The sequence below is a fragment of the Amphibalanus amphitrite genome, unplaced genomic scaffold, assembly GCF_019059575.1.
Source record: "Amphibalanus amphitrite isolate SeventyFive unplaced genomic scaffold, NRLGWU_Aamphi_draft 000749F_arrow, whole genome shotgun sequence".
In the NCBI taxonomy this organism is placed as follows: Eukaryota; Metazoa; Arthropoda; class Thecostraca; order Balanomorpha; family Balanidae; genus Amphibalanus; species Amphibalanus amphitrite.
Genome location: NW_024882243.1, coordinates 213,812 through 238,359, shown reverse-complemented (window position 1 = coordinate 238,359; position 24,548 = coordinate 213,812). Strand labels below are relative to the sequence as shown.

At 51.2% G+C, this 24,548-nt stretch overlaps 1 protein-coding gene across 1 annotated transcript in view; it reads right to left on the bottom strand.

Moving 5' to 3' along the window:
• Positions 1-655: 655 nt before the first annotated feature.
• The window catches only part of LOC122365590 (adenosine receptor A2b-like), a 40,104-nt gene continuing 16,211 nt past the window's right edge, over positions 656-24,548 (bottom strand). The window contains exons 2-5 of the mRNA XM_043336927.1: positions 6,737-7,308; positions 5,192-5,397; positions 2,249-2,428; positions 656-1,920 (exon numbers count right to left, since the gene is read on the bottom strand). Of these exons, the coding sequence (XP_043192862.1) occupies positions 1,333-1,920; positions 2,249-2,428; positions 5,192-5,397; positions 6,737-7,289 (1,527 nt within the window). The 5' untranslated portion in view covers positions 7,290-7,308 and the 3' untranslated portion in view covers positions 656-1,332. The remainder of the gene's footprint in view (positions 1,921-2,248; positions 2,429-5,191; positions 5,398-6,736; positions 7,309-24,548) is intronic.

The following is a 24,548-nucleotide window of genomic DNA, read 5'->3' as shown; positions in this document are numbered from 1 at the left end:
TATTGGACTATTCCCGATGCATGTGGGCGACCCCTTATGCACGTGACGTGCCACGTGCAAAACGAAGAGGTGTCAGTTTTGTAACAATTGCAATATCTCGGTAACTATGTACTGGGCCGATTGCGCTGAAAGTTGGCATGTGGGGTAGGCAGTAGGCACCCACTAGGCAATGCATACCGATGTACCACTGTTGGGGTGCTGCTGCACGTGCGCACGTGCAGGGGTCGATTCCAGGTCTCGAGAACGGCTGAAGCGATTGCGCTGAAATTCGGTACATGGTTAGGGACCGGTTAGTAGGGTGCCGTTTAAGGGTCAGTTGGGACCCATTTTGCACGTGCGCATGTGCAGGGTGCCGCTTCCAGATCTCGAGAATGGCTGGGCCGCCGGCCGATTGCGCTCAAATTTGGCACATCGCTAGAGACCGGTTAGTATGGTGCAGTGTACAAGTTACTTGGAGGTACCCCCTCGCAATTTCGCACGTGCAAGGCCCACCCTCTCGCTCGCTCCGTTGGTCGCCCCGAAAGGCGTTTTACTGGTTTAGTTGTGTCGTTAAGATGCAAAAGAAAAGGGCGAATTAATGTCATTTTGATGCGGCTGTCTTGCAAACCAATGTACATACTTGGTATGATTACCTCGGACCTCCATTACCCTTACATACGACAAGAGGCATTTATTGTCCAGTCAAGGAGAGCCATACGCTCGGAAGCTCGATACGACGACATGCAACACTAAAAACACAAATATTGACACCATGTCAGTTACAAATCTCACTGGCCACTGCTATGTGCCTAATGTCAGCTCTAATCATTATTTCTACGCCATGCTTGCTATCACCTACCTACCTGTAAACGGAATACTTAGAGAACCTGAACAAAGTGGAATGAAATCAAACAACACACTTCAACTTTGTTTGAAGCGAATATGTCTCGTTCTCTTGCCTGACAGCAGGTATCACTATCGTATATCGTGTGTCGTATAATGGCAATACTGCATTGACTAGGGATGCATTTATATCGATGTTTATGCCTGAGATATAATCAAAGACTCACAAAAAAAGCGACCTCACATCTGATGTGCCGGCACGAGGGTCAACCAGATCTCTGATTCTCACATTTGTGCGCTTGGATTTGCTATTGATCATGTCACTCCGAGCTCAGCTCATGATATTGCTGTCCCCACATCGCTATTGGCCCATCTGGAGCATTGAAACACGTAAGTCAGCTCACAGGCCGCTGGCCAATGGCCATGGCCGGTTCTACCGAACAGTTCACAGATCACTGTCCTGGGCCAGCCAGGTCTAGCGAGCCACCACCGCTACATACAGCGCACCCGTTAGCTGTCAGAGCTCTTGAAGCGCAGGCGGCTGCGCGGTCGCTGCCGCATGGAGCCTTGGTCGAGCGGCCAGCGGTAGGAACGAGCCGGTCTCGCCACCTCCCCGGCGGACCGTGCCCTCCGCCGCGGTACGACCGGCGCCGACAGCAGCGCTGCCTCTCGGCCCAAAGGTGGCGCTGCCACACGCCGGTCTGTATGTTCAGATGTCGCTAGTGTCGGCGGCCGGCCGGCCGGTCTCGCCGTCAGCAGGGCAGGGTTGAGCGGCAGCTGTCGGTCGTATCCGGTTGGCGGTGGCTGCAGCAGCTCAACAGGCCGCGGCAGCGGTGCTGACTGAGTGCGCGTGCGGCCCGCCCTCTGCCGGTGCAGACGGAGCGCCTCCTGTTCGGCGACAATTTTGGCGCGCAGCCAGTCGGCCGGCTCGGCGGCGGTGCAGCCCAGCAGGCGGACGCACACTAAACTGTACATGGCCCGGCGGAAGTCCTTGAGGTTGTAGGCGTACAGCAGCGGGTTCAGGGCCGAGTTGGCGTGCGACAGGATGATGGTGAAGTTGGTCAGCTGCAGCGGGATGTTACAGTCCGGACAGAACGCCTGCGGCAGGCAAACACAGTCAATCAGCACTCATCTACCTATGCACATATGTACAAAAGTAAGACGCGTTAGAAACGGCTACCTCTCTGACGCTTTATATATATAGTCCTTATTTTTCGGAGGAGGTGTGAAGTAAGTTTTTGAACGTTTGGGGAAGCTCACGCTTAGTAGCTCAGCAAACACCAGGGCTTAAAGCTATAAAGCATGGTAAAAACAAAAAGAACCGAATTTCCGACAATCTGCGAATCGGGCTACGTTACTGCTTACCACGGGTTATCGCGCATTTACACCTTACTTTCTACCCACACACGAGCCTGTGATTACTTACGTTGATGCAGTTGATGGTGTAGAGCGGGAACCAGCAGACCATGAAGAACAGCACGATGATGGAGAGGTTTTTGGCTGCCTTGACCTCCTTGCGAGCCACCTGGCCGCCGGCGCAGTTACGGTAGCAGCTGCTCTCCCGGGCGCTCTCCGGTAGGTGGGAGAAAAACGACATGCTGCGTACCTGAAGGCACGGACGCATCACAGGTCATTTGATGGTGGCTGTCCAAGCGAAAAGGTGTGCTCACCAATGCTTTATTAAGTGCAGCAGCAGGTGGCGCATCGGATCGGTATTTATGCGACAGTGAATTCAGGATGCATACGTGAGCTAGAGAGTTAAGCTAGAGGTTTTTATTATTGTCAAAATAATTGAAATGCTATACGACAATACAGTTAGGTATATAATTCGCCAGCAGGTACCCACTGGCTGCGCCTTTCCTTTCTTTTCTTTTTGGTAATGGAGTTGCATCAATTTTGCAATGAAAGTGCGAATGTCATAAGCGCGGTAACCGGGGGGCAATTTTGCAATGAAAGTGCGAATGTCATAAGCGCGGTAACCGGGGGGCAGTGGGGGCAGCTTGCCCCCCCCCCCCCACCTCAGGGGCCGTGGGGGCGGTGCCCCCACAACTTTGAGACGTAATACCGTACTTTTTTTTGCAAATGTTTTCTTTTTTTGTTGAAAAAGCCAAGGGATGAAAAATAAGTGTCCTAAAACCGATGAGAAAACTTGATTTGGGGTAGGACCCTAGGTTGATCTGTATTATAGTGCCCCCCCCCCCCCAGTCTGAAAGTAGTTCCCGCGCCCCTTGCGAATGTCGCATCAGAAAATGCATAGGCAAATATTTTATGCCAGCCCACCTTTGCCCGTCCTTCCGTGTTTGAGACGCTAGAGAAATAATTACCTACTGCAATTGCAGCGCGGAGCTTGCTATAAATCTGAATACGCATTATTGGTGCGTCTATGAGCTGCATCATTGCTGTTCCAGTGTCGGGACTCATTACCTATCACCTGATCGCTCCCCAACATAGTCATTTTAGTCCATTGAGTCCAACACGTCCCTTTGTGCGCTCCTCACGCAACCTGCTCGGCAAATTTATAATAAAAAATATGCTCGGCAAAATTATAGGTATTTGGTTCAAAATTCACGGCTGGCACTCAGGCGCAGCGCACAAGGTGGGCGATGGCTTACGTGAGGCGACAGAGTACAATTATGCTACGTGTTTGGAATTTGACAGGCAACATAACCAGTTCACCACGTATAGCATTAATTCTTATTACCCTTATAACTTGCATACCATGTCTCGCCAGTATGAAATGCTACTAACACATTTTTATTCTTGCCAAGATTACTCGCAAAAAAATAGACACGGCCGCTGAAGGACCCACATCCGGTGTGACCTGTATGCTGCCCCCTTATGACGTCAGCCGTCAGCGCTCGTCCCGGGAGGGGCCTGGTCGGCCGTCACTGGCGGCTATTTTCCGGTGCCGCCCCGCGCCAGTGCGCAGTGACGGCGGCAGCCGGTTGTTTTTCTCCCGGCGCACAAACGGCGGCGACACTGTGCGCCCGGACGACGATGGCCAATTATGTGTGGTCCCAGGACTGGTGCCGGGAGTGCCCGGTCTCCGCTGCGCAATACCTCTTCAGTCATGGTAAACGGATATGTGTGGGCTGGCTCTTCGTAAGAAATGTGAGGCTTTTATACAAGCTGGCTTTGATGGAAAGTTCAGCTTGACAAGTTCCTAGAGCTCATGTTTTCATGTGAGGTGGATGCCTAGGCATGTGGTCAAAGAGCAGCCACATCGTTGGTGAGAAAGAAATGAAATAAGAACTGGGGCTGTGAAAATCCAATAGATAGTATCACCTGCAATACGTTTCAATGTCACAGCTAATGCTGCCTACAGTGCAGGTCCTGGGCTGTCAACAAGTGTGATGCGCAGTTTTCTCCGTCTGTTTGTCCGCCTGTTTGTCCGTCGGTTCTCCACGAGAAGGCCGGAGACGGCAGATAATCAGCGTGCCGCCCATGTCCCCCGTGTGTGCACGGGACGCTCTCCGGGGTATTCATTAGAGACCGCGATAACAGCGCGGCTCTGGCCGGCTTCTCGGGCGGGCGGCAATCTCGGCGGGTTGGCAGCAACTCCCGGCGGGACTGACTGACCCCACCGCGCCCGCACAGAGAGCAGACAGCGGCCACGGCCACCGACTGTCCGTGGCCGAGTCACCGACACACCACCCCTGCTACGTCGATAGACCGCCTCGCTAATATATTCATCGATTATAACGCGGTCTCGGTGGCGGTAGATAGGGGCATTACCACCGCCCGTCTCGGCGGCGGTGACGGCGTGGCCAAACAGCCATAATTTTAGCGGGCCGACACGCTGCCGGCACCGCCCGCCCGAGACGGAACGGAAAACACGTGCTTCGGACACAATCAGACGGAATGATGGCGGATTTGCGGTTGGTAAGAGGAAGTGATTTCAGGTTTGATTTAACATCGCAAGGTAAGGGTAGCGAAGATTTCTGAAGAGAATTTCCGAAAATTCTCCTTGGGAAGCATTGTCGCAAAATACTCATTTTTGTTTACATCAGAGTTCAGACATCAGCACATAACAGCATTGACGCCTGGTGGCGCATCGAAAAATAAAACCGTCTAAAGAGATTTATAAGTGTTGAAGCAGTACGTTCAAGAAGCATTTATATTTGAGTTGATATAAGGAGACCTATAAGCAAATACATGTATATCCCTTTTTATTCAATCGGCTTCAAAGACGACAACGCCAGCCCTCACCGATCATGCAGCCCGATTTCTAGTTAACCTGGCGCGTAGACTGTACCGCCGAGCCGGTATGTAGTGCGGGTTGCCTACCCTGCCAGTTCTCAAGCCGCCGCGCCCGGCCGGTGTCCTGTCTATCCTGGGTGTTCTGGTATCCGTCCGTCGTCTTACCCACCTGTTTGACGACGACAATGTAGATGCGGATGTAGAACACGGCCATCACGAGGCCGGGGAAGACGATGGTGGCGAAGTAGAGGAACACGAGGTAGTCGTAGTCCATGACTCGTGTGAAGAGACAGGACGGGTAGGGGCCGGCGTTCCAGCCCATGACTGGGAGCAGTCCGACCACGGCTCCCAGCACCCAGCAGCCGATTATAATGCCTGTAACATAATATGCAGGAGATTCATTACGTTGGAGAGAAAATGGAAAATGTTTGTTAAGATAAATAATCCGATTTATTGAAAATAGTGACATGTACCGGAACAACCCATTGAAGGAGTCTAAATCGCATTGGGCTAAACTTTCTAAAACGGATATCACTCAGATAAAGCGCCTTACACAACCCGCACCTAGCGTCTATTGGTTTGGAGATACAAACTTCAAAGCTCTCTCAGTGAGATCACAAAGCCTTTTATTCTATTTTATTCTAATTAGGAAGGTAGGTATGCATGCACATTGCACCATTCTAGAAACTTCTTTGAAACGAAAAGAATGACCACGTCAGGTGCGGGTTAAATGTAACCGACCTGCAGTTTTAATCGAACTCGACTGTAAAGCTACGGGAAATGGTGAAAATGTCGTGTTCAGTTATCGTTAGTTCAAATTCTCATCCCGAATAGTGCACTAGGAATTCCCTTAAAGGTCATCGCCACTGTGAAGTCCGTGCTCAGGATGTACCCAATCAATAGCAATACAATTTTCCGGCGGCGATATGGGAAATGTTGGTGTGGTATCGCGGTGTCCCCAGACCGAGTCATTACTAGACCACGATCCAACGGCGGGTTGTTGGTCGTTATTGGCGGGTTGTTGGTCATTATTGGCGGGGTGTTGGTCGTTATTACAGACGGCCGGACGAGAGGCGCGCCGTAGACTTTTTTTGCCTATATCGGCAGCTGTCCAGGTCATTAGCGACAGCCAAGGTGGAAGGTGGCGATAGCGGTCGCCGGCGGGGTCATGACACGCCATCGACCCCGACACGGCGGCACAACAGTCAGCAGGCTGCGCCGCCGCCGGGCCGGCTGACTGCTGCCGATACTCGGCTAATGACGACCCGACCCCGAACCCTATCCCACCAGCGCGGCGCGGCGCCCTCGCCGCCGTCCCGTCCCCACCTCCGCTATAGATCCCCATGCCGTCAGACGTCAGAGAAGGCGTGTTGTGGCCTGACAGTCGATTGGTGCCGGTATGGTGGTCCATTACGAGTGGGGTCACGGGGTCAAGGCTGCCACTCATGTACAAATATTGCATACGAATTCATGTGGCTGGGAGCTGGATGGGAGTGCCGATCGGATCCTTTTGCCTCTGAGGCGTCTGGATGCTCAGTTTTTTCCCTCGAAGTATTGCCATTGAGAATAAGAAAACGACTTTGTTATACTAGACATTGCAGTATTTAATCATAAGTCTATTTTAAAGTCACTTGAATGCACACCGCTGGTCACATCCTTGAACTATAGGTTCTCAACAGGAGGGTCTCCATCGAAACCTATATGTATCTCTCACCTGTGACTAGCTGTGACGTCATGATGCGCGCGTACTGCATCGGATAGAGGATGGCCCAGAATCGGTCCACCGACACGGCCAGCAGGTTCAGGATGCTGGTGGTGCACAGGATGAGTAGTACCGAGATGCTGACCAGGCAGGCGCCGAGGGCGCGCGGCAGGCCCACGCTGGCCAGCACCGCCACCGGTACTCCCAGCACCCCGACCAGGAGATCGGAGAGCGCCAGCGACAAAATGTAGTAGTTGGTCTGCTTGCGCAGCCGCCGGTCGGTCACGAACACGATGCACACCAGGCTGTTGCCGACGGCTGCCACGATGCCCACCAGGATCTCGCAGAGCGTGTAGGTGAGGCTGAGCCGCGTCTCCAGCTCCGTGGCCGGGTGCTCGGTGGGCGGCGGCCCCAGCCGGGCGGCAGCCAGCGACCAGTTGGCCAGGTGGACCGGGTCGGCCGACCAGCCCGGCAGCCGGTCCGACCCCGCACCGACCGGCCAGCCGGGCGGCAGCAGGTCAGGACCCGGCGTCCCCGGCACCTCCGAGCTCCAGTTGAACGCCATCCGGCCGGCGCCGCCAGCTCTGAAACAAAAATAATGACATATGACAATCGTGGCATGGATAGCCGGTCAAAATATGGTGGGAATAGGAATTCAACGTTAAGTCGGTCGTTTCATATATTGGGATGCTCGGCAAAAGTTACGGGCTATTTTTCAGTGCGCCAGCTAATTGTATGCTAATTTGATGCCTAATTTCGTGGATATATGGCCTCAAATCACAATCTGCATGACTATAGTCTGAGTTTACTTTCGATTTCGCTAACGATCTGACCTCAGCTGTCCAACTGTCTAAATAGGCCCGAGTTATTTCTGGATAAATTATAGCTCTCTCATCGATTTATTCGACAAACCTATGAAGCTCGACTTTGCACCAGACAGCATGGCTATCTATCCCAGACAGCTTTAAAAAGATGATAGGGACCAAGTTACTGAAATGATAGCAATGCGTCAGAATATCCCAATAGAAATATTGGTTTCTTGTGAAAGCTTATCTTTTGATTGCGCCCTACACCGGCATCATATCTGAAACGCTATATTGTAATGTTTGTTGTCTGATATGTAGGTTGGTAAGAAAATTGTGGTTGCAACTAGGCTTTGTATGCATCACTTTTACTGTACTACTGCCGAATTTTGAGCTGCCAGAGCTCCGAAGCACGCAAATGCAAGATGGAATAATATCCTCCTAAATCCTAATGTTAAGTGGAGTAATGATTCAAATGCAAAAAAAAGACGCAGCTAAAAGGATTATTAATGATGCGCTGTACTTTGCATGAAAGCGCACTTTTTGGTGGCGTTTTTGTTCCCGCTCTCTGGTCTCTGTTCTCATTGCGGCACAAGTGGCCCGAATTGGTGGCTCTGAGCGCGTCTGACGCTGATGGGATCCAGTGACTTGGAGCGTAAAGACATAATCACCGCGTCAGACTGGAGGCTCCCGGGGCTCTGAGGCGTATAAGAGGTCCCGACAGCGTGCAGCGACGGAGTTACCGCCCGGAACCCCCTCCGCATGGCCCGGCCGCCACGGTGCCCTGTTGGTAGCCGGCTGCTCCACGTCAATACATCAAATGCAACCACTGCTTCCGATTCTAAAGGTTGGCGACGGACTGCTACAAGGTCAAAGATAAGCACTACTTAGGTTCTAATGATATCAAAGTAACTCCTCACTTCCAGCATCACTGGTTTTTAACTGACTGCATCACTGTAACCCGTGTGCTCCGACATTCGCCACCTCTGCTTTTCGTCCCCCTCCACACCGCCACACCCCGTGTTTATTGTTTCAAGGTCGCTGCTAGTGGTCAGTGTCCGGTCGTCTGTTTTGTCCTGTGGCCGGTCTGTTTTGGACCGCTTTCCGGCTGTTTTGGGTTTGTGTTCACCAGCCGACAGTTGACCGATGGCCACACAGACACTGCAGCTCTAATGATGTGTGCGGTGTTATTTGGAGAGAGAGAGAGAGAGAGAGAGAGAGAGAGAGAGAGAGAGAGAGAGAGAGAGAGAGAGAGAGAGAGAGAGAGAGGGAGGGAGGGAGGGAGAGAGAGGTAACGAATGAAAGAGACAACTATGCATTCCTGTCACATATAAATATTTGACAGATGGGAAAAAACCCAAGCAGTCAGGCAGACAGACAGACAGACAGACACAGAGACAGAAAGACAGAGGGGAATGAATCTCTTCCCAGCCTATACTGGCTTCTTTTTGTTTGTTTAATTTGTCCCTGTTACGGCCTCCAAAAACATGCATGCATACATTTTAGTCACCAAGAACCGGGCCTCGTCATGCGGAGAGGATAACAACGTCACGAGCTCGCGATATCTGTCTGTTTCAGGACGAGCGCACCATTTACGACCGTGCGAGTGAATAAACAAAGGGCATCTCGTGTGTACCATGGGACCTTCACTGGAATGAATTGTGGTATGTAGCTGCTTCAATCTGAAAATCAAATGAAAACGCTGTAAGTGAAAATGGCAATCAATTTCTTTAAGATTAACAGGATTGGTTTGACGTAACTTTTCGGTATTGATTGCATGCAAGCTCAATTTATCTCTGAAGTGTGTGTTTTATCAAATGATGTGTAGTGTGTACCTACCATGCCGACGGCCGTCAGACATACCTATTTCGGTTGTGGGTGGCACGCTAGCCCTTTTGACACATCAATAAATTAAGTGCTATCTATGCAACACAGCCACGCTCACGCACACAGCCCCCCCCCCCCCCCCACCACCACCACCAAGCACACCTCATCCACTTATCTCCGGTGGCGGGGCGTGTCTGTTTCGTCCCGCCCGCACGCGTGCCCGGCGCGGCCCGGTGCCGACCTGCCGTGGTCGTTCTAAGTCCATCACATTGCTGTGTCCACACGACTCGGCAGTCCGCGCCGGCCCGTCCGTGCTCCCCCCGCCCCTCCCCACACCGCCTGACGTGCAGCTGCGCCCCGACGCGACGGCCGCAGGGCTGGGCAGCGGACGCGCCTTGCCTTATGCCTGAAACAGACTCTTTCCGCAGTCAGGAAATCGCATGCGAGAGCCTATTCAAATACATGGAAGCACGCTCGCATCAATCGCACGCACCTCCCGCAAGCGATTGATGCGAGAAGAATTATAATGTATTTGAATAGGCTCTCACGTGCGATTTCCTGAACGCGGAAAGAGTCTGTTTCAGCCTTTACGCCCGGCCCTTCGCCTCAGGCAGCAGTTCGATAGCATCCGTCCCGTGACTGTCGTGCATCAGTGAACTTTTCCCATTTCCGTACACTATACGTCAGTCAGCTTCTTATAAGAGTAATTGGCGAATGCCATTTGCGATCTGTCTTCTACAGGTGCCGGTGAAGTAGCGATGCTTTTCAGATGGATAAGTACCTAAAACATCCCTACGCATACCAAAGATCTATTTTACTACCAATTTTTATCTAAAAAGCATTTCTATCTTCCAGGTCCTATTTGTCAATTCAAAACCATTTTGGGATCCACAGCATAATTATAGGTACCAGTATAACGCCTTTTGGGGCGACTAACGGAGCGAGCGAGAGGGTGGGCCTTACACGTGCGAAATTGCGAGGGGGTACTTCCAACTGACTTGTGCACTGCACCCTCCTAGCTGGTCTCTAGCGAGGTGCCAAATTTGAGACAATCGGTCCAGCCGTTCTCGAGATCTGGAAGCGGCATCCTGCAGGTGCGCACGTGCAAAATGGGTCCCAACTGACTTGTGCACGGCACCCTACTAACCGGTCCCTATGTGTACCAAATTTGAGCGCAATCGGTCGAGCCGTTCTCGAGATCTGGAAACGACCCCTGCACGTGCGCACGTGCAGCAGCACCCCAACTCTGGCACATGGATATGCAGTGCCTAGTGGGTGCCTACCTACATGCCAACTTTCAGCGCAATCGGCCAAGTAGTTGCCGAGATATTGCAACAATTACAAAACTGACACCTCTTCGTTTTGCACGTGGCACCAGTGGCGTACGCACATACAGGACATTCCGTGCATGCCCTGTCCCTTTGGCTCATCGTCCCCGGCGCCCTCAGTGACTGGCGCCCCTCTGTCCAGTGTTGGCGCTCCTCCAGTCGATAGCGGCGCGCTTCTAGTTGATGGCGAAGCCCCTCTGTCCAGTATTGGCGCTCCTCTGGTGATAGTGGCGCCCTCCTAGACGATATGGTGGGCCGGTGGCGCCCCTTTGTCCAGTATTGGCGCCCCTCCAATCGATAGCGTCGCGCTCCTAGATGATGGTGGGTGGCGCCCCTCTGTCCAGTGTTGGCGCCCCTCCAGTCGACAGTGTCGCGCTCTTATGTAGATGATGGCGGCGCCCCTCTGTCCAGAGTTAGCGCTCCTCCAGTCGATAGCAGCGCGCTCCTAGATTATGGCGGCGCCCCTCTGTCCAGTATTGGCGCCCCTCCAGTCGACAGTGTCGCGCTCCTAGATGATGGTGGCGCCCCTCTGTCCTGTGTTGGCGCCCCTCCAGTCGACAGCGACGAGCTCCTAGATGATGACGGCGAACCCTCTGTCCAGTCTTGGTGCTCCTCCAGTGATAGCGGTGCCCTCCTAGATGATGGTGGCGCCCTTCTGTCCAGTGTTGGCGCTCCGGCTCCTCTGGTGATAACGGCGCCCTCCTAGACGATGGTGGCGCCCCTCTGTCCAGTGTTGGCGCCCCTCCAGTCGATAGCGATGCGCTCCTAGATGATGGCGGCGCCCCTCTGTCCAGAGTTGGCGCTCCTGCAGTCGGTAGCGGCGCGCTTCTAGATGATGGCGGCGCCCCTCTGTCCAGAGTTAGCGCTCCTCCAGTCGATAGCAGCGCGCTCCTAGATGATGGGGCGCCCCTCTGTCCAGTGTTGGCGCCCCTCCAGTTGACAGCGACGAGCTCCTAGATGATGACGGCGAACCCTCTGTCCAGTCTTGGCACTCCTGCAGAGATAGGGTGCCCTCCTAGACGAAGGTGGCGCCCTTCTGTCCAGTGTTGGCGCTCCTCTGGTGATAACGGCGCTCTCCTAGACGATGGTGGCGCCCCTCTGTCCAGTGTTGGCGCCCCTCCAGTCGATAGCGGTGCGCTCCTAGATGATGGCGGCGCCCTTCTGTCCAGAGTTGGCGCTCCTCCAGTCGATAGCGGCGCGCTTCTAGATGATGGGGCGCCCCTCTGTCCAGTGTTGGCGCCCCTCCAGTCGACAGCGACGAGCTCCTAGATGATGACGGCGACGCCCCTTTGTCCAGTCTTGGCGCTCCTTCAGTGATAGCGGTGCCCTCCTAGACGATGGTGGTGACCCTCTGTCCAGTGTTGGCGCTCCTCCAGTCGATAACGGCGCGCTCCTAGATTATGGCGGCGCCCCTCTGTCCAGTGTTTGCGCTCCTCCAGTCGATAGCGGCGCTCTCCTAGATGATGGCACCTTCCCGGCTCACTGGTGTCCTTCTGATCAGAGGGCGCCCTCCCGGCTCACTGACGTGCTTCTGACCAGAAGGCGCCCTCCAACTCACTAGCATGCTTCTTATCAGAAGGCGCCCTCACGGCTAATTGGAATGCATCTCCTCAGAGGGCGCCCTCTCGACTTACCGGCATGGTTCTGTTCAGAAGGCGCCCTCTCCACTCACCGGCGTGCTTCTGATCGTAAGGCTCCCTCCTGACCCACTGGCGTGCTTCTGATCGTAAGGCGCCCTTCCGACTCACCGGTGAGGTACTTGTTATCAGAGGTCGCCCCACCGACACACTGACGTGCTTCTGATCAGAGGGCGCCCTCCCGGCTCACTGGCTTGCTTCTGGTCAGAAGGCGCCCTCCGACTTCATGAGTATGGTGTCAGTTATGGGATATGTAGAAATGCTGCAGCTCTAGTCTCTGAATAGCTCCCATGGCCATGTTCCTAATCTTATAGCTTGATGATAAAGTTATTTTATTATTATAGTATTATAACATTCTTATAGTTATAAGACTTGAACCTATCTGTTTTTTTTCTTTTAAATCCAACATTTATTTTCTATAGCCAATAGACCAGGGTGTATTAAGAACAATAAACATCGTTAATTTTTATTATAGTACTTGTAGTTGTCTGATATTTCGGCTGTTTTCTGCTTTCCTAACAAAAACCGTTAACGGCTGACGCTTTCCGAGACGCTGGGTCGGGCTCAAAATTCAAATTTAGGCATAGAATTTAGAACCCCGTTCATATTAAAAATTATATGTAAATTACTGTAGCACGGTCCTTTGTATTGGATGACTAAACAGCAGTGAGCAAAAAAATGAATTCAGGCAACAAAAGAACGCGAAAGAAATCTGGTGCACAGAACAGGGCTGCTAAGAAAAGGAAAGAATTGCTGTCGTCTGCGTTATGTTCGTTCCGCACGTGTACGAACATAACTGACACATTCAAGTTTCAGATATGTGGCGCCCTCGTTGTTGGCGCCCTCCTTGATTGGCGCCCTCTCGTCCAATGCCCTGGTCCTTCGCAAATTCCTGGGTACGCCACTGCGTGGCACGTGCATAAGGGGTCACCCACATGCATTGGGAATAGTCCAATACTTGGTAGAAGGAATGAAGCTACCCTACAAAAATTACCGCATGTAAATCGGTCAAGTGGTTGCTGAGATATAAGAGGCAAAAGCGTCCGCACGGCCGGCCGGTCATACTCAGAAATTTCCGTTAATCTAAGGAAAGACTCCGCTCGCTTCGCTCGCTCCGTAATAAATATAATAGTAATTTTTAATTGATTAAAAATTATAATTTCAGTGTCCGAATCTCTTACCGAATCTCTTGTCACCATTTCCCTGTGTGAATTCACCGCTCCTCATGCCTCCATATGCTCCTCTGTTGAGCTGACAGCCCGCTGAGTGACTGCTAATGCTGTACATAATGTCGCACCTCGCCCCCTTCCCATCCGGGACGTGTCGGGCCGGGGCGTGTCGGGCAGTCTGGGTGAACTACAGGCGGCCGCCGAAGGAGGTCCGTCACACACCGTCGTCGCCGCGACGGTCGGTGGGTCGGCCCGACCGTCGTAGCCGTCGCGGCCGAAATGCCGCCACTTCGAAGTTCCAGTGCCGGAGGCCTTCTCGATCGCAGATTCGCTTGAGTGACGGCCACATTTAAGATGGTTCTCAAGCTAACCTGGCCTGTTAACCCTCGACGGCACAGGGGGGGGGGGGGGGGTCATGCAACCCCCCTAAGGTTTTTCGCAAATAACTCGCGTAAAAAGCGGCCGATCGCGACGAAACTTTCAGTACCTTCGCATTAATTAATTTTACATCTACCCTGAAAATTTCATGACCCTGACCCCAATGACCTTGGACCTGTGACCTCTTTTCCGTGACCATGTTTGGCCGAAATCGCGATTCGGCGTATGTCGGCTCGCATTAGCCGCGCGTTTGCAAGTTTTTCGTGGTTTCAAACGTTCAAACATGTGATTTGATGTTTCTCCCATGGATAAGGGTGGGTGTCAAGGTCACCTGAAGGTCAGGTCAGGTCATTGACCTTTGGTGACCTCGGTTCACTTTTTCGAGTTTTACATGTTTCTAGGCTAGTTTTTGGAGCTGAATTCGAATTTAGCAACCATTTGAGCATTTACGAAGTAGGTTTGGTGCCTTCGTAACATGTTACGAAGCTGTCAGAAGTGGATGACAGGTACTACGAATACCTGTCACGATCCCTACCGGTTGACCTGACCTGACCTGACCTGACCTGACCTGACCCGACCCATGGTCTTAACGCTTAACGACATCCTCTGTGATCAAAACCAGGGATGCGGAGCCGGAGCCGGAGCTGGAGCCGGAGCCGCCGGAGCCGGCATATTTTGCCCGGAGCCGGAGCCGGAGCCGGAGTCGTGAAACAATATAGCCCGGAGCCGGAGCCGGAGCCGGAGCCGTCAAAAAAGGGGGCGACTCCGGCTCCTTTTCTTAACCCGCGAGTTGCTGGGGGGGGGGGGGGCGTTAAACGCCCCCACTTTTTTCGCCGGGCCATAGCATAAAAACGGCGCGCCACAGGCGCGCCAAATTTTGGGTACCTGTAGGGAATTGATTGAAGTTTATTGTGACGAAGTTTCAAAAAAATCGGTCGGAAAAATTTTGAGATATCGAGGTTTTAGTGACGTCATGATTTCTGAGTTTTCGACCAAAAACGGCATATGTTCAAAAAATCATATAAAATCACAGAATAGACATACAGACATGCCGTAAACACCATTAGACTGCCAATACCATGAACAATCAAATGGCTATCTTCGATTATTGATTATCGTTCCGCATTTCCCAAATTCTTGAACTGAAACTTGGCAATTTCTCGTGACTACTTGACGACCATGATACATGCATTTCTTAAATTGAACTTTTTTAGCCAAACACGTACACATATGATAAAATGAATGTCACCATCGTGTTCTACGCCCCGAATTACCCATAAAACATGTGTCACGGGCTGTGAATATCAGTTTTGATTTTCGGGGATATGTGCCTACCCGGTTGACCTGACCTTGACCCTGACCTATGCTTGACTGACCCCTACATGGAGCTGACACTCTTGTAGGCCTTATATGATGGATTGTGCACCGTTTTGACAGAGTTTATGACAAGAGGCGCCCATTGCGAAGTCCTGAAGTCCATGCTACTGAAAGCCCGATTTCAGGTGTTTGACCTGACCTTGACCCGACCTGTGACCTCAAAATTCAACTTTAAAGTACTCATCTGAAGCGTCTCGTCGCGTTCTTTCGTTTGCCGCCTCGTGCGTTTCGCTGCGCCTATTGGTTCTCGAGTTATCGGCTGGGGGCGTTTAACGCCCCCCCCCCCAGCAAACGGTGGGTGGCGAAATACCCCAGCAACTGCCGGGTTAAGAGGAAACAATTATTTACCTAGTTCGGTTTGACAGTACAAGGCGTAAAACAATGTGGTATTCAAACTAGCCTTGTTATACAAATACAGAAGCAACGTGTACCAATCCCATCGCCTTTTTTCTTCCACCCGTATTTAATTGATCGCATAGGGGATGTACTGCGTAGAAGCCGGAGCCGGAGCCGCCGGAGCCGGAGCCGCCGGAGCCGGATCATTTTACTCGGAGCCGGAGCCGGAGCCGGAGCCGCCATGACATTTCACCCGGAGCCGGAGCCGGAGCCGGAGCCGATTTTTTTCTCCGGAGCCGGAGCCGGAGCCGGAGCCGTCTGAAATTTCCACGGCTCCGCATCCCTGATCAAAACTAACACGTTATTCGTGATCAGCACCCCGGAAAATCCCTTAGAAGCCACGCTTTACGACTTTCTAACAGGTCCCGATATTCTCAATTTTTGGGTCATTGACCTGACCTGGAAGGTCAACCGATGACCTAGGACCTTAAAACCCTCGCATGTGTGCGGCGTTTGCCAGCTTCTAATGTGTAGGGGGGGGGGTCGGTTGGACCCCCCTTGCCGTTTGGCCCCTGATCGAGCTAGAGCTTCGCGGAAAAAACCGAGCGTGTTGCCCGTGACGAGAGGAAGCCGATGATATCCAATTTTAAGGTCCTAGGTCATTGGTTGACCTTCCAGGTCAGGTCAATGACCCAAAGTCGGGAAAATCGGGACCTATTAGAAAGTCGTAAAGTGTGGCTGCTATGGGGTTTTTCGGGGTGCTGATCACGAATATCGTGCTAGTTTTGATCACAGATGATGTCTTTAAGCATTTCGACTAGGTCGGGTCAGGTCAGGTCAGGTCAACCAGTAGGCGTCGTGACGGGTATTCGTAGTGCGTGTCAACCGCCTCTGACAGCTTCGTAACATGTTACGAAGGCACCACAACTACTTCGTAAATGTTCAAATGGTTACTAAATTCGAATTCAGCTCCAAAAACTAGTCTAGAAACATGTAAAACTCGAAAAAGTGAACCGAGGTCACCCGAGGTCACCAAAGGTCAATGACCTGACCTGACCTTCAGGTGACCTTGACACCCACCCTAATGCATGGGAGTAACATCAAATCACATGTTTGAACGTTTGAAACCACGAAAAGCTTGCAAACGCGCGGCTAATGCGAGCCGACATACACGGAATCGCGATTCCGGCCAAACATGGTCTCGGAAAAGAGGTCACAGGTCAAAGGTCATTTGGGTCAGGATCATGAAATTTTCAGGGTAGGTGTAAAATTGATCAATGCCAAGGTACTGAAGGTTTCGTCGCGATCAGCCACTTTTAACGCGAGTTATTCGCGAAAAAACATGGGGGGTCTATCCGACCCCTCTACACATGCGAGGGTTAAAATTGGGTATCATTGGCTTCCTCTTGTGACGGGCAACACGCTCGTTTTTTCTGCGAAGCTCTAGCTCCATCAGGGGCCAAACGTGAGGGGGTCGTACCAACCCCCCCCCCCTTGTGCCGTCGAAGGACTCAAAATCGCCTGTGCCGGCGAGGGTTGAAATTAGTTATACCTTACGCCAGCTAAATCTAAACTATTTTTTTTCGGATTAACATAAAAGACAAGGGGTGCAGAGACTTCCACTGGCGTCCAACTGGCGTATAACTGAGCAGACGTCCAAGTTGGCGTCTAACTTGGTGTCTAACTGTTGGACGGAGACTTCCAAGCTAGACGCGTCTGAAGTTAGTTGTCGCCAGATAGACGCAGCCGCCGTCCAGCTAGACGCGTTTAAGACTTAGACGCGTCTAGCTATACGCGAAATGAAAGTCTACACCAAAGATGCTGGGCTAGCTCGTATAGCCTGTAGCAAAATGAATTATCCTTCCTCAGATCTTTCAAATCTGTCGGATTCAGTTATCTTTTTCGTTGCATAAATCATAATCAATAAGTGCCAAGTGCAGTTAGTTTGGTTTTTAGATATATTCATCTTATTGTTATAGGAAAATAAATACATATCAACTTTAATTCGCTGACGTCAAAATCATTTGCATCATGCACCCCTTTTCCTCTTCTTTGTAAGTTTTGATGCTAAGCGAAACGCAATTGATGCCTTAGCCTAATGAGTTTCGAGCAAAACGTCCCAACAATGTTTTCATACTTATTTTCTCATGGGATACTCTATAATGATAGCATCAAACCTCACTGAGCAATCCAAGCTATTTTTGCTCTCTGTGGAGTGTGGACTCAGTGGGCGCCGTTCCCACTGCTGCCGGTCGTGACCGACGCACAGTCCGCGAGGTGCCACCGTGCCGTGTCGAGGCGCGCGCCGGCCGCCGCGCCGTCACCGCGTGACGGTTTGATGGCGACAGACGACACTCGTTACGGGCGACTACGGCGGGCCGGCGCGCCTCGTTACGCGCCCGGCCAGGTCGCCAGGTCGGCCGGGGCCTCACGACTGCCTACCGTGCCGGCCACGTATCGACCGATGGGTGGCCGCCGGGGGTTCCGGACAAAATATCGAAAAGCAAAATATCGAATAGCAAAATATCGAAGACAAATTATCGAAGTGGCAGAATATCGAAAGCAAAATATTGAATGCGCAAAATATCGAAATCGCAAAATATCGAACCGCAAAATATCGACATCGCAAAATATCGACATCGCAAAATATCGAATTGCATAATATCGAATTGCAAAATATCGAACTCGCAAAATATCGAATAGCATAATATCGAAAGCAAAATATTGAAACGCAAAATATGGAAAGACAAAACTTCGAAAGACAAAATATCGAAAGACAAAATATCGAAAAGGCAAAATATCGAACGCAGAATATCGAAAAGACAAAATATCGAACGCAAAATATCGAACAGACAAAATATCGAAAGACAAAATATCGAAAAGGCAAAATATGGAACGCAGAGTATCGAAAAGACAAAATATCGAACGCAGAATATCGAAAAGACAAAATATCGAACGCAAAATATCGAACAGACAAAATATCGAACAGACAAAATATCGAACGCAAAATATCGAAAAGGCAGAATATCGAACGCAGAATATCGAAAAGGCAGAATATCGAACGCAAAATATCGAAATGACAAAATAACGAACGCAAAGCGTCGAAAAGGTAAAATATCGACTTGAAATGGCCCTCTGCGGACTCCTTAGAGCTCATCTTCCGGGGCTATCAAACATAGACGGATCCAACCCAGAGTTTTCGGAGGGTCTTGGAGGGTCTCAAATCAACGCAGGCAGGTGTCAGGGGACATGCTGGCCTCTAAGGGCTCCGCAAAGAGTTCAGATTCAGAGGGCACTCAGAACGACCTTTGTGGGCCCTACGAAGGTCTCCGAGAGCTCACCCAGACTCCTGGAATTCCACACTGATTCTCAGGCCAAATGTCGGCTTGTTGAATCACTTTATCCGCTCTTGGTTCCCCTTTCGCCGGCCTCTGAGAGTCCCAACGCCGGAACTTATGGGGCCATGGGCCCTACACCGGCTTTTAGGGCCCCTACATCGACTCTTGGGACTCATAACTCATTATATATGGGTCTAAGCGGCTTCTAAGAATCCTCATGCAGGTTCTAGTAGCCGCCAGTCGAATATTTGGGCTCACACGCTAGCTCCCACCTCGCTAGCGCACGGGGTCCCACCCCGTGCACGCTCCAGGGGCCTACCTGCCTCTAAGACCCCACACATACTTTTGGGGCTCCAAACGCTTGCTCCTGAAGGCCCCACTGAGACTCCTAGTCCTTTCCTCTATTCAGTCCTACATACTGGCTCTTTAGGCTAAACATCGGCTCCTGGTGGCCATCCCGGCTTTGGAGGGTCTCCATACAGGCTTTTTTGGGTCCGATGTCAGTCTCTGAGAGCCATCAAAAGCCTTTCGAGCCTACGAGTACCTATACTGCTTTCTGAAACCCTTCAGCAACTTCTGAGGGACCGACCCTGGTCGGAGGGCTCATTCGGTCTGGGGAGTCATGTAGGTCTCTGGAGGAGCCTTTAAGGGGTCGGTTTCCAAGGGACTTTTAAACACGGTCTTCTAAGAACGGTCTCGTAGGGCCTTTAATGGTCCACTGCGAATCCAGAAAAGTGGGTTGAGATGCTGAGGGTGGTGGCTAGACTAAAACAAGATTAGATGATAAAAACTAGCTGCATTTGCTTCGTTATGCTTTATTTGAGATAGGTACACTGTAATTTCAAATATTTTGCAGAAATTGTGTGTTTGGGGATGGTTTTCCAAAATCTTCGTTTTTCATAAAGCAATGATAATCACTCTAAAAAATATCGGGGGGGGGGGGCGAAACTTCCAGAGGGGCCCCTTGAGAAAACTTTGCACCCCCATCCGAAATTACCTTCCGCCGCCACTGCTGAGATCTACAAAAAATATCAGAGTTTTCCAAGTCTGTCATGGACCCGCTGATTGCTCTTTGCCGCCTACAGATAACAGAGGGCCCGATGAGTTCGACAGAGCTCTAAGGAGTCCGCAGAGGGCCATTTCAAGTCGATATTTTACCTTTTCGACACTTTGCGTTCGTCATTTTGTCTTTTTCGAGATTTGCGTTCGATATTTTGCCTTTTCGATATTTTGCGCTCGATATTTTGCCTTTTCGATATTTTGCGTTCGATATTTTGTCTGTTCGATATTTTGCGTTCGATATTTTGCCTTTTCGATATTCTGCGTTCGATATTTTGTCTTTCAATATTTTGTCTTTCGATATTTTGCGTTTCGATATTTTGCGTTTCGATAGTTTGCGTTTCGATATTTTGCTTCCGATATTATGCTATTCGATATTTTGCGATTTCGATATTTTGCAATTCGATATTTTGCGATTCGATATTTTGCGATTTCGATATTTTGCGATTTCGATATTTTGCAATTCGATATTTTGCGATTTCGATATTTTGCGATTTCGATAATTTGCGACTTCGATATTTTGCTTTCGATAATTTGCGTTCGATATTTTGCGCTTCGATATTTTGCGTTTCGATATTTTGTCATGGAAGCGGCCGCCGGTGCCGCCGCCGACACAGACAGGGTGGGGGTCGGGCGGGGACCGGTCACAAATCAGATAATCACGAGCCACCGACTCCGAATGCGGAGCGCTGGAAGGCTGCCCGGTAGGCAGGCTCCAAAACCTCTACCAATAAACCGGAGAATTACCAACAAATTCAACATGAATGTTGTGTTGGAAATGCTGAAGTGCAATGGATGGATGCCGGATGGCGTGTGTCCAGTTCCACACATATCAGAGACAGAACGACGCCTGAGCATTGTGCCTCCATCCCATTTCCCGGCACAAATTATGCATAAAGTCAATGTAATCAGCCATTCTCGAATTGCTGAGCCCAGCCGGGTCAAGGCCCAACGGTTCACCTTTATTACTCACAGGAGAGTATACCGAGCAGGTGAATTTGGTACGTAAATGTCAATCCATATAAATTGCGATACGGGCTGAAAACGCATGACTCGGACAAATTTTTCCCTGCCTGCAGTACCATCGTGCAGTGTCAAAGCCACTGCCGTGCCTGCCATCACCACTGAACACATACTACCTCTGCCGCAATCGTTCCCGATGACCCGAGTGCGGTTCAAGTCTGATCACTTCCTCCCTGTTTCCCGGTATCCCTCTCTCCCTCTCGTTGGCGGTTCAGTGCTGTCGGCGTATGTCCGGCCGGGTAGAGCCAGTTCTGATTAAATTGAGGAGTCCGGCCGCAGCCGACGCCTGTTAGTGCTGCGGCCTGCCCCTTTGGGAGCCTCTGGGGACGGTGGTCAGCACGGCAGGACGCGATCGCGCAGCAGCTGTTCCTACCTTCGTCCGCCACGGCCAAACAACAAAAATATCCAGAGTGGTCGGTACGGCGGGGGCAACATCGCTCTGATTAAGTGCGACCACCTAACACATCGCAAGACCACTCTGTCAAGCTATTCCTCCTGCGCCAGCGGATAGACAGTTCTTACGACACATTACGGACAACAGCGCATCCCCATGGACAGGCCAAGAGCCCAGTCTTGTGGACGTGACGTCTCCATCCGGCGACACCCCCGCTGGGAGAAGGTGGGCCGTCTCCACATCTCTGACCGGACAGGACTCCGGCCCGCCCTACCGAGCTAGAAGTCGGCCCGACACGGCAGCCTGCTCCGCCCCCGCCGCGTCGCCAGCGCTCTGTAGAGCTCGTGACGTCTGACTCCACAGACGTCCGAGTCCCCTCCTGACTTGGGTCGTCTGGGGAAGGTGAAGGTTCGCGAGCGGCTCGGTGCCACCTGGCTCCCAATTCCACCTCTGCACGCGAACTGGATTGGAGTGCTTCTCGGGAAAGTCGTGCAGGATATAAAAGAATTGATGTGTGCTGCTCTTACTCCAATGCGCATTTTATTTACTTTATAACATTTGAGTTTTTCTACCTCTTTGTTTTTCCAACCTTTCTCTGTCTCACTCCTCTCCTTCTCTCCTTCTCTCCTCCTCTCTCTCTCTCTCTCTCTCTCTCTCTCTCTCTCTCTCTCTCTCTCTCTCTCTCTCTCTCTCTCTCTCTCTCTCTCTCTCTCTCTCTCTTCGGCATCTGGTAGCGAGTGCAGATAGAAGCATTGATTTCAGCTCCCTCTCTTGAATCTCCCATTGGTGACGCGGTGGCGACCTATTGGAGCTGAGCCGCTTCAATATCGGTCAGTTCGGAGAGCGAATGTTCGTGCTCAGTGTCCGCCAGAGCAGAGGTGTCGATCAGTAGGCCGGTGACCTCTCCCCTCCAGCGTCGCCCGGTCTGTGACAATGAGCAGGACGCGCCGCGGGGTCAAACGTCGAACCGTGCGGACGGCTCGGCCGTTCACACCATACGGCGCGGGTCCAGTCGCCCTGACCGGGGTCAGCGACATAAGCGCTGCTGGCTGAGTGGAGATCAATGGTGGACCGGCATTGCCACTGTCATACTGAAGCGGATGGTCAAAGACGTGGCTCAACTAAAGCTGTGGTCGTTTGTAACTAGGTCATAGACAAGCTGGCTCAACAGGAAGCTCAGGGCTCAGAGTTGTGTCATATTCGCTTGTGTCCTGTGATGATATGAGACATTCTACAACGTTTCGAAAAAAGACCCATCCGTGCTTTAAGTCGAGTATTATCACAATCTGAATGACATGAGTTTTACTAAACAGGTGTAACAAATTACATACCTTTACAGAGAACATAAATGATATGCTAACTGGGGGCAGCTAAGAAGAGGCAATGAAATGACTTCCTCCAGCTCGCGGTGGCTTAATGGCATGTTTAAGAGTTACGCGGAGTCCCAGCACTTCTGGGAGCTTCGAGTCTTCGTGATTCGGCTCCAGGCGCTGCCCAGTGGGTGGGTGCAGTAAATTATCGGGGATGAACATTGTAAATCGTTGTGACTGGAGTTCATGAGTGATGGGGTTGCCTGTGGCTGCCGCTGAGAGTTTTGAGTCGCCCTGGCTGTAAGCTAGTGCTCGCCGTTGCTGGGAGCCATAAGTCACCTTCCGTCACCGCTGCGCTGTAGGGGAAATCAGTCCCCACGGCGAGGCGTCGCTGCAGTGGCCGTGACCTGACATTATCGGACACGAACAGCACTTTTCAGCCGGGCATCTAACGACTGCTAATCACAGGTGGACTGGCAATATTTGACACCTGTAGCCGACTATAGGGGAAGTTGGGGCAATGCCGGAGTTGGGGCAAAGCCGAAATTCGAGATATTTCGAAAACCGTAAGACATGGATGCCACCTGTCAGTGATGCTCTGAAGCTTAAGTGACTACAATTATCGCATGTTTGTTACGAGTCGTCATTCGGAATACTTCGACTGTGAGGGCGCCAAGAGCGTTTTCAAGGTACGTTTCCCTTGTACTACATGCGCCTTTGAAGCTGCATTTTTTACTCATTATGCTACCGTTTGTCTGGCCAATTCGGTCAAGTAATCTTTAGCATGTCTTTGCATAAGTGTGCTGCCTATTTGAAATTTATACAGCACGTTGAAAAGTTATGGGCCTGCAACTGAAAGTATGGCTGGCTGGGGTAATGCCGAAAACGTGCGATTACGCACGTGTTAAAAGCACGCTACGTGGACTTTACTGCTGTAGAATAGCAACGCGTATTTTTAGTCACACAAATTACACTTTCAACCGACACAACGGCCTGTTACCTATAAGGAATGATTTACCTGGCATTTTCTTATTATATCACACAATTATAACTTCCAGTGTGCACCGCGTCCTCAAGCTCTTGAAACGTGTGTCAGCTTTGATGAATTCTGGATAAAGTTTGAGATAAAATGGCAAAACATCAATGTCGGCATTCCCCGTAGATCATTTCTCCCATTTTCGGCTTTCCCCGCAGTCCGGGGCAACGCCGAAAAAGTCACTTCTTTGATATTTTTAGTTTGTGCGCTTAACGGTATGCGAATTCATCAAATGCGCCTGGTATGCTTTAAAGGCATAAGACTGGCCTCTCGAATGACGCCAACAAGAATAGCGTATGTTGTCTACCTTGCGTGCTACGGGCGTCAGAAAAAAGTCTTCGGCGTTCCCCCAACTTCCCCTATATAACAAAGCCAATGAAACCAGCTGCTTTCTTGTTGTATTGTGAAGGTCTTCTGGTAGAAATAAATGATTGAGAAAAAACCTATTTGTTAGTTTTATCTTGAGTTTCCCACCGAAACGACTATGCAAGCTTCACGCGCTCACAAGGTCTTTCTCTTTATGTCCTTAATGTCTCCTCTCCCGTTGTCATAATCTCCTACGTCTTCCTGTAGCCAAGACGGGTGTCAATTGGGCGTCGCAGAGCTGCTATTAACCCTCGCCCTGGCAGGGCATTTTTCATAACACGGCCTGGCAGGGGGGGGGGTCGATGCGACCCCCCCTCGCAATTGGCTCCTATGGCACCTAGAAACACCAAATTTGGTAGGTAGGTGGGCCCCCTGGAGGTCTCGCCCCTGTGCAAATTTGGTTGCTCTAGGTCAATATTTAGGGGGGTTTTGGGGGGTATAAA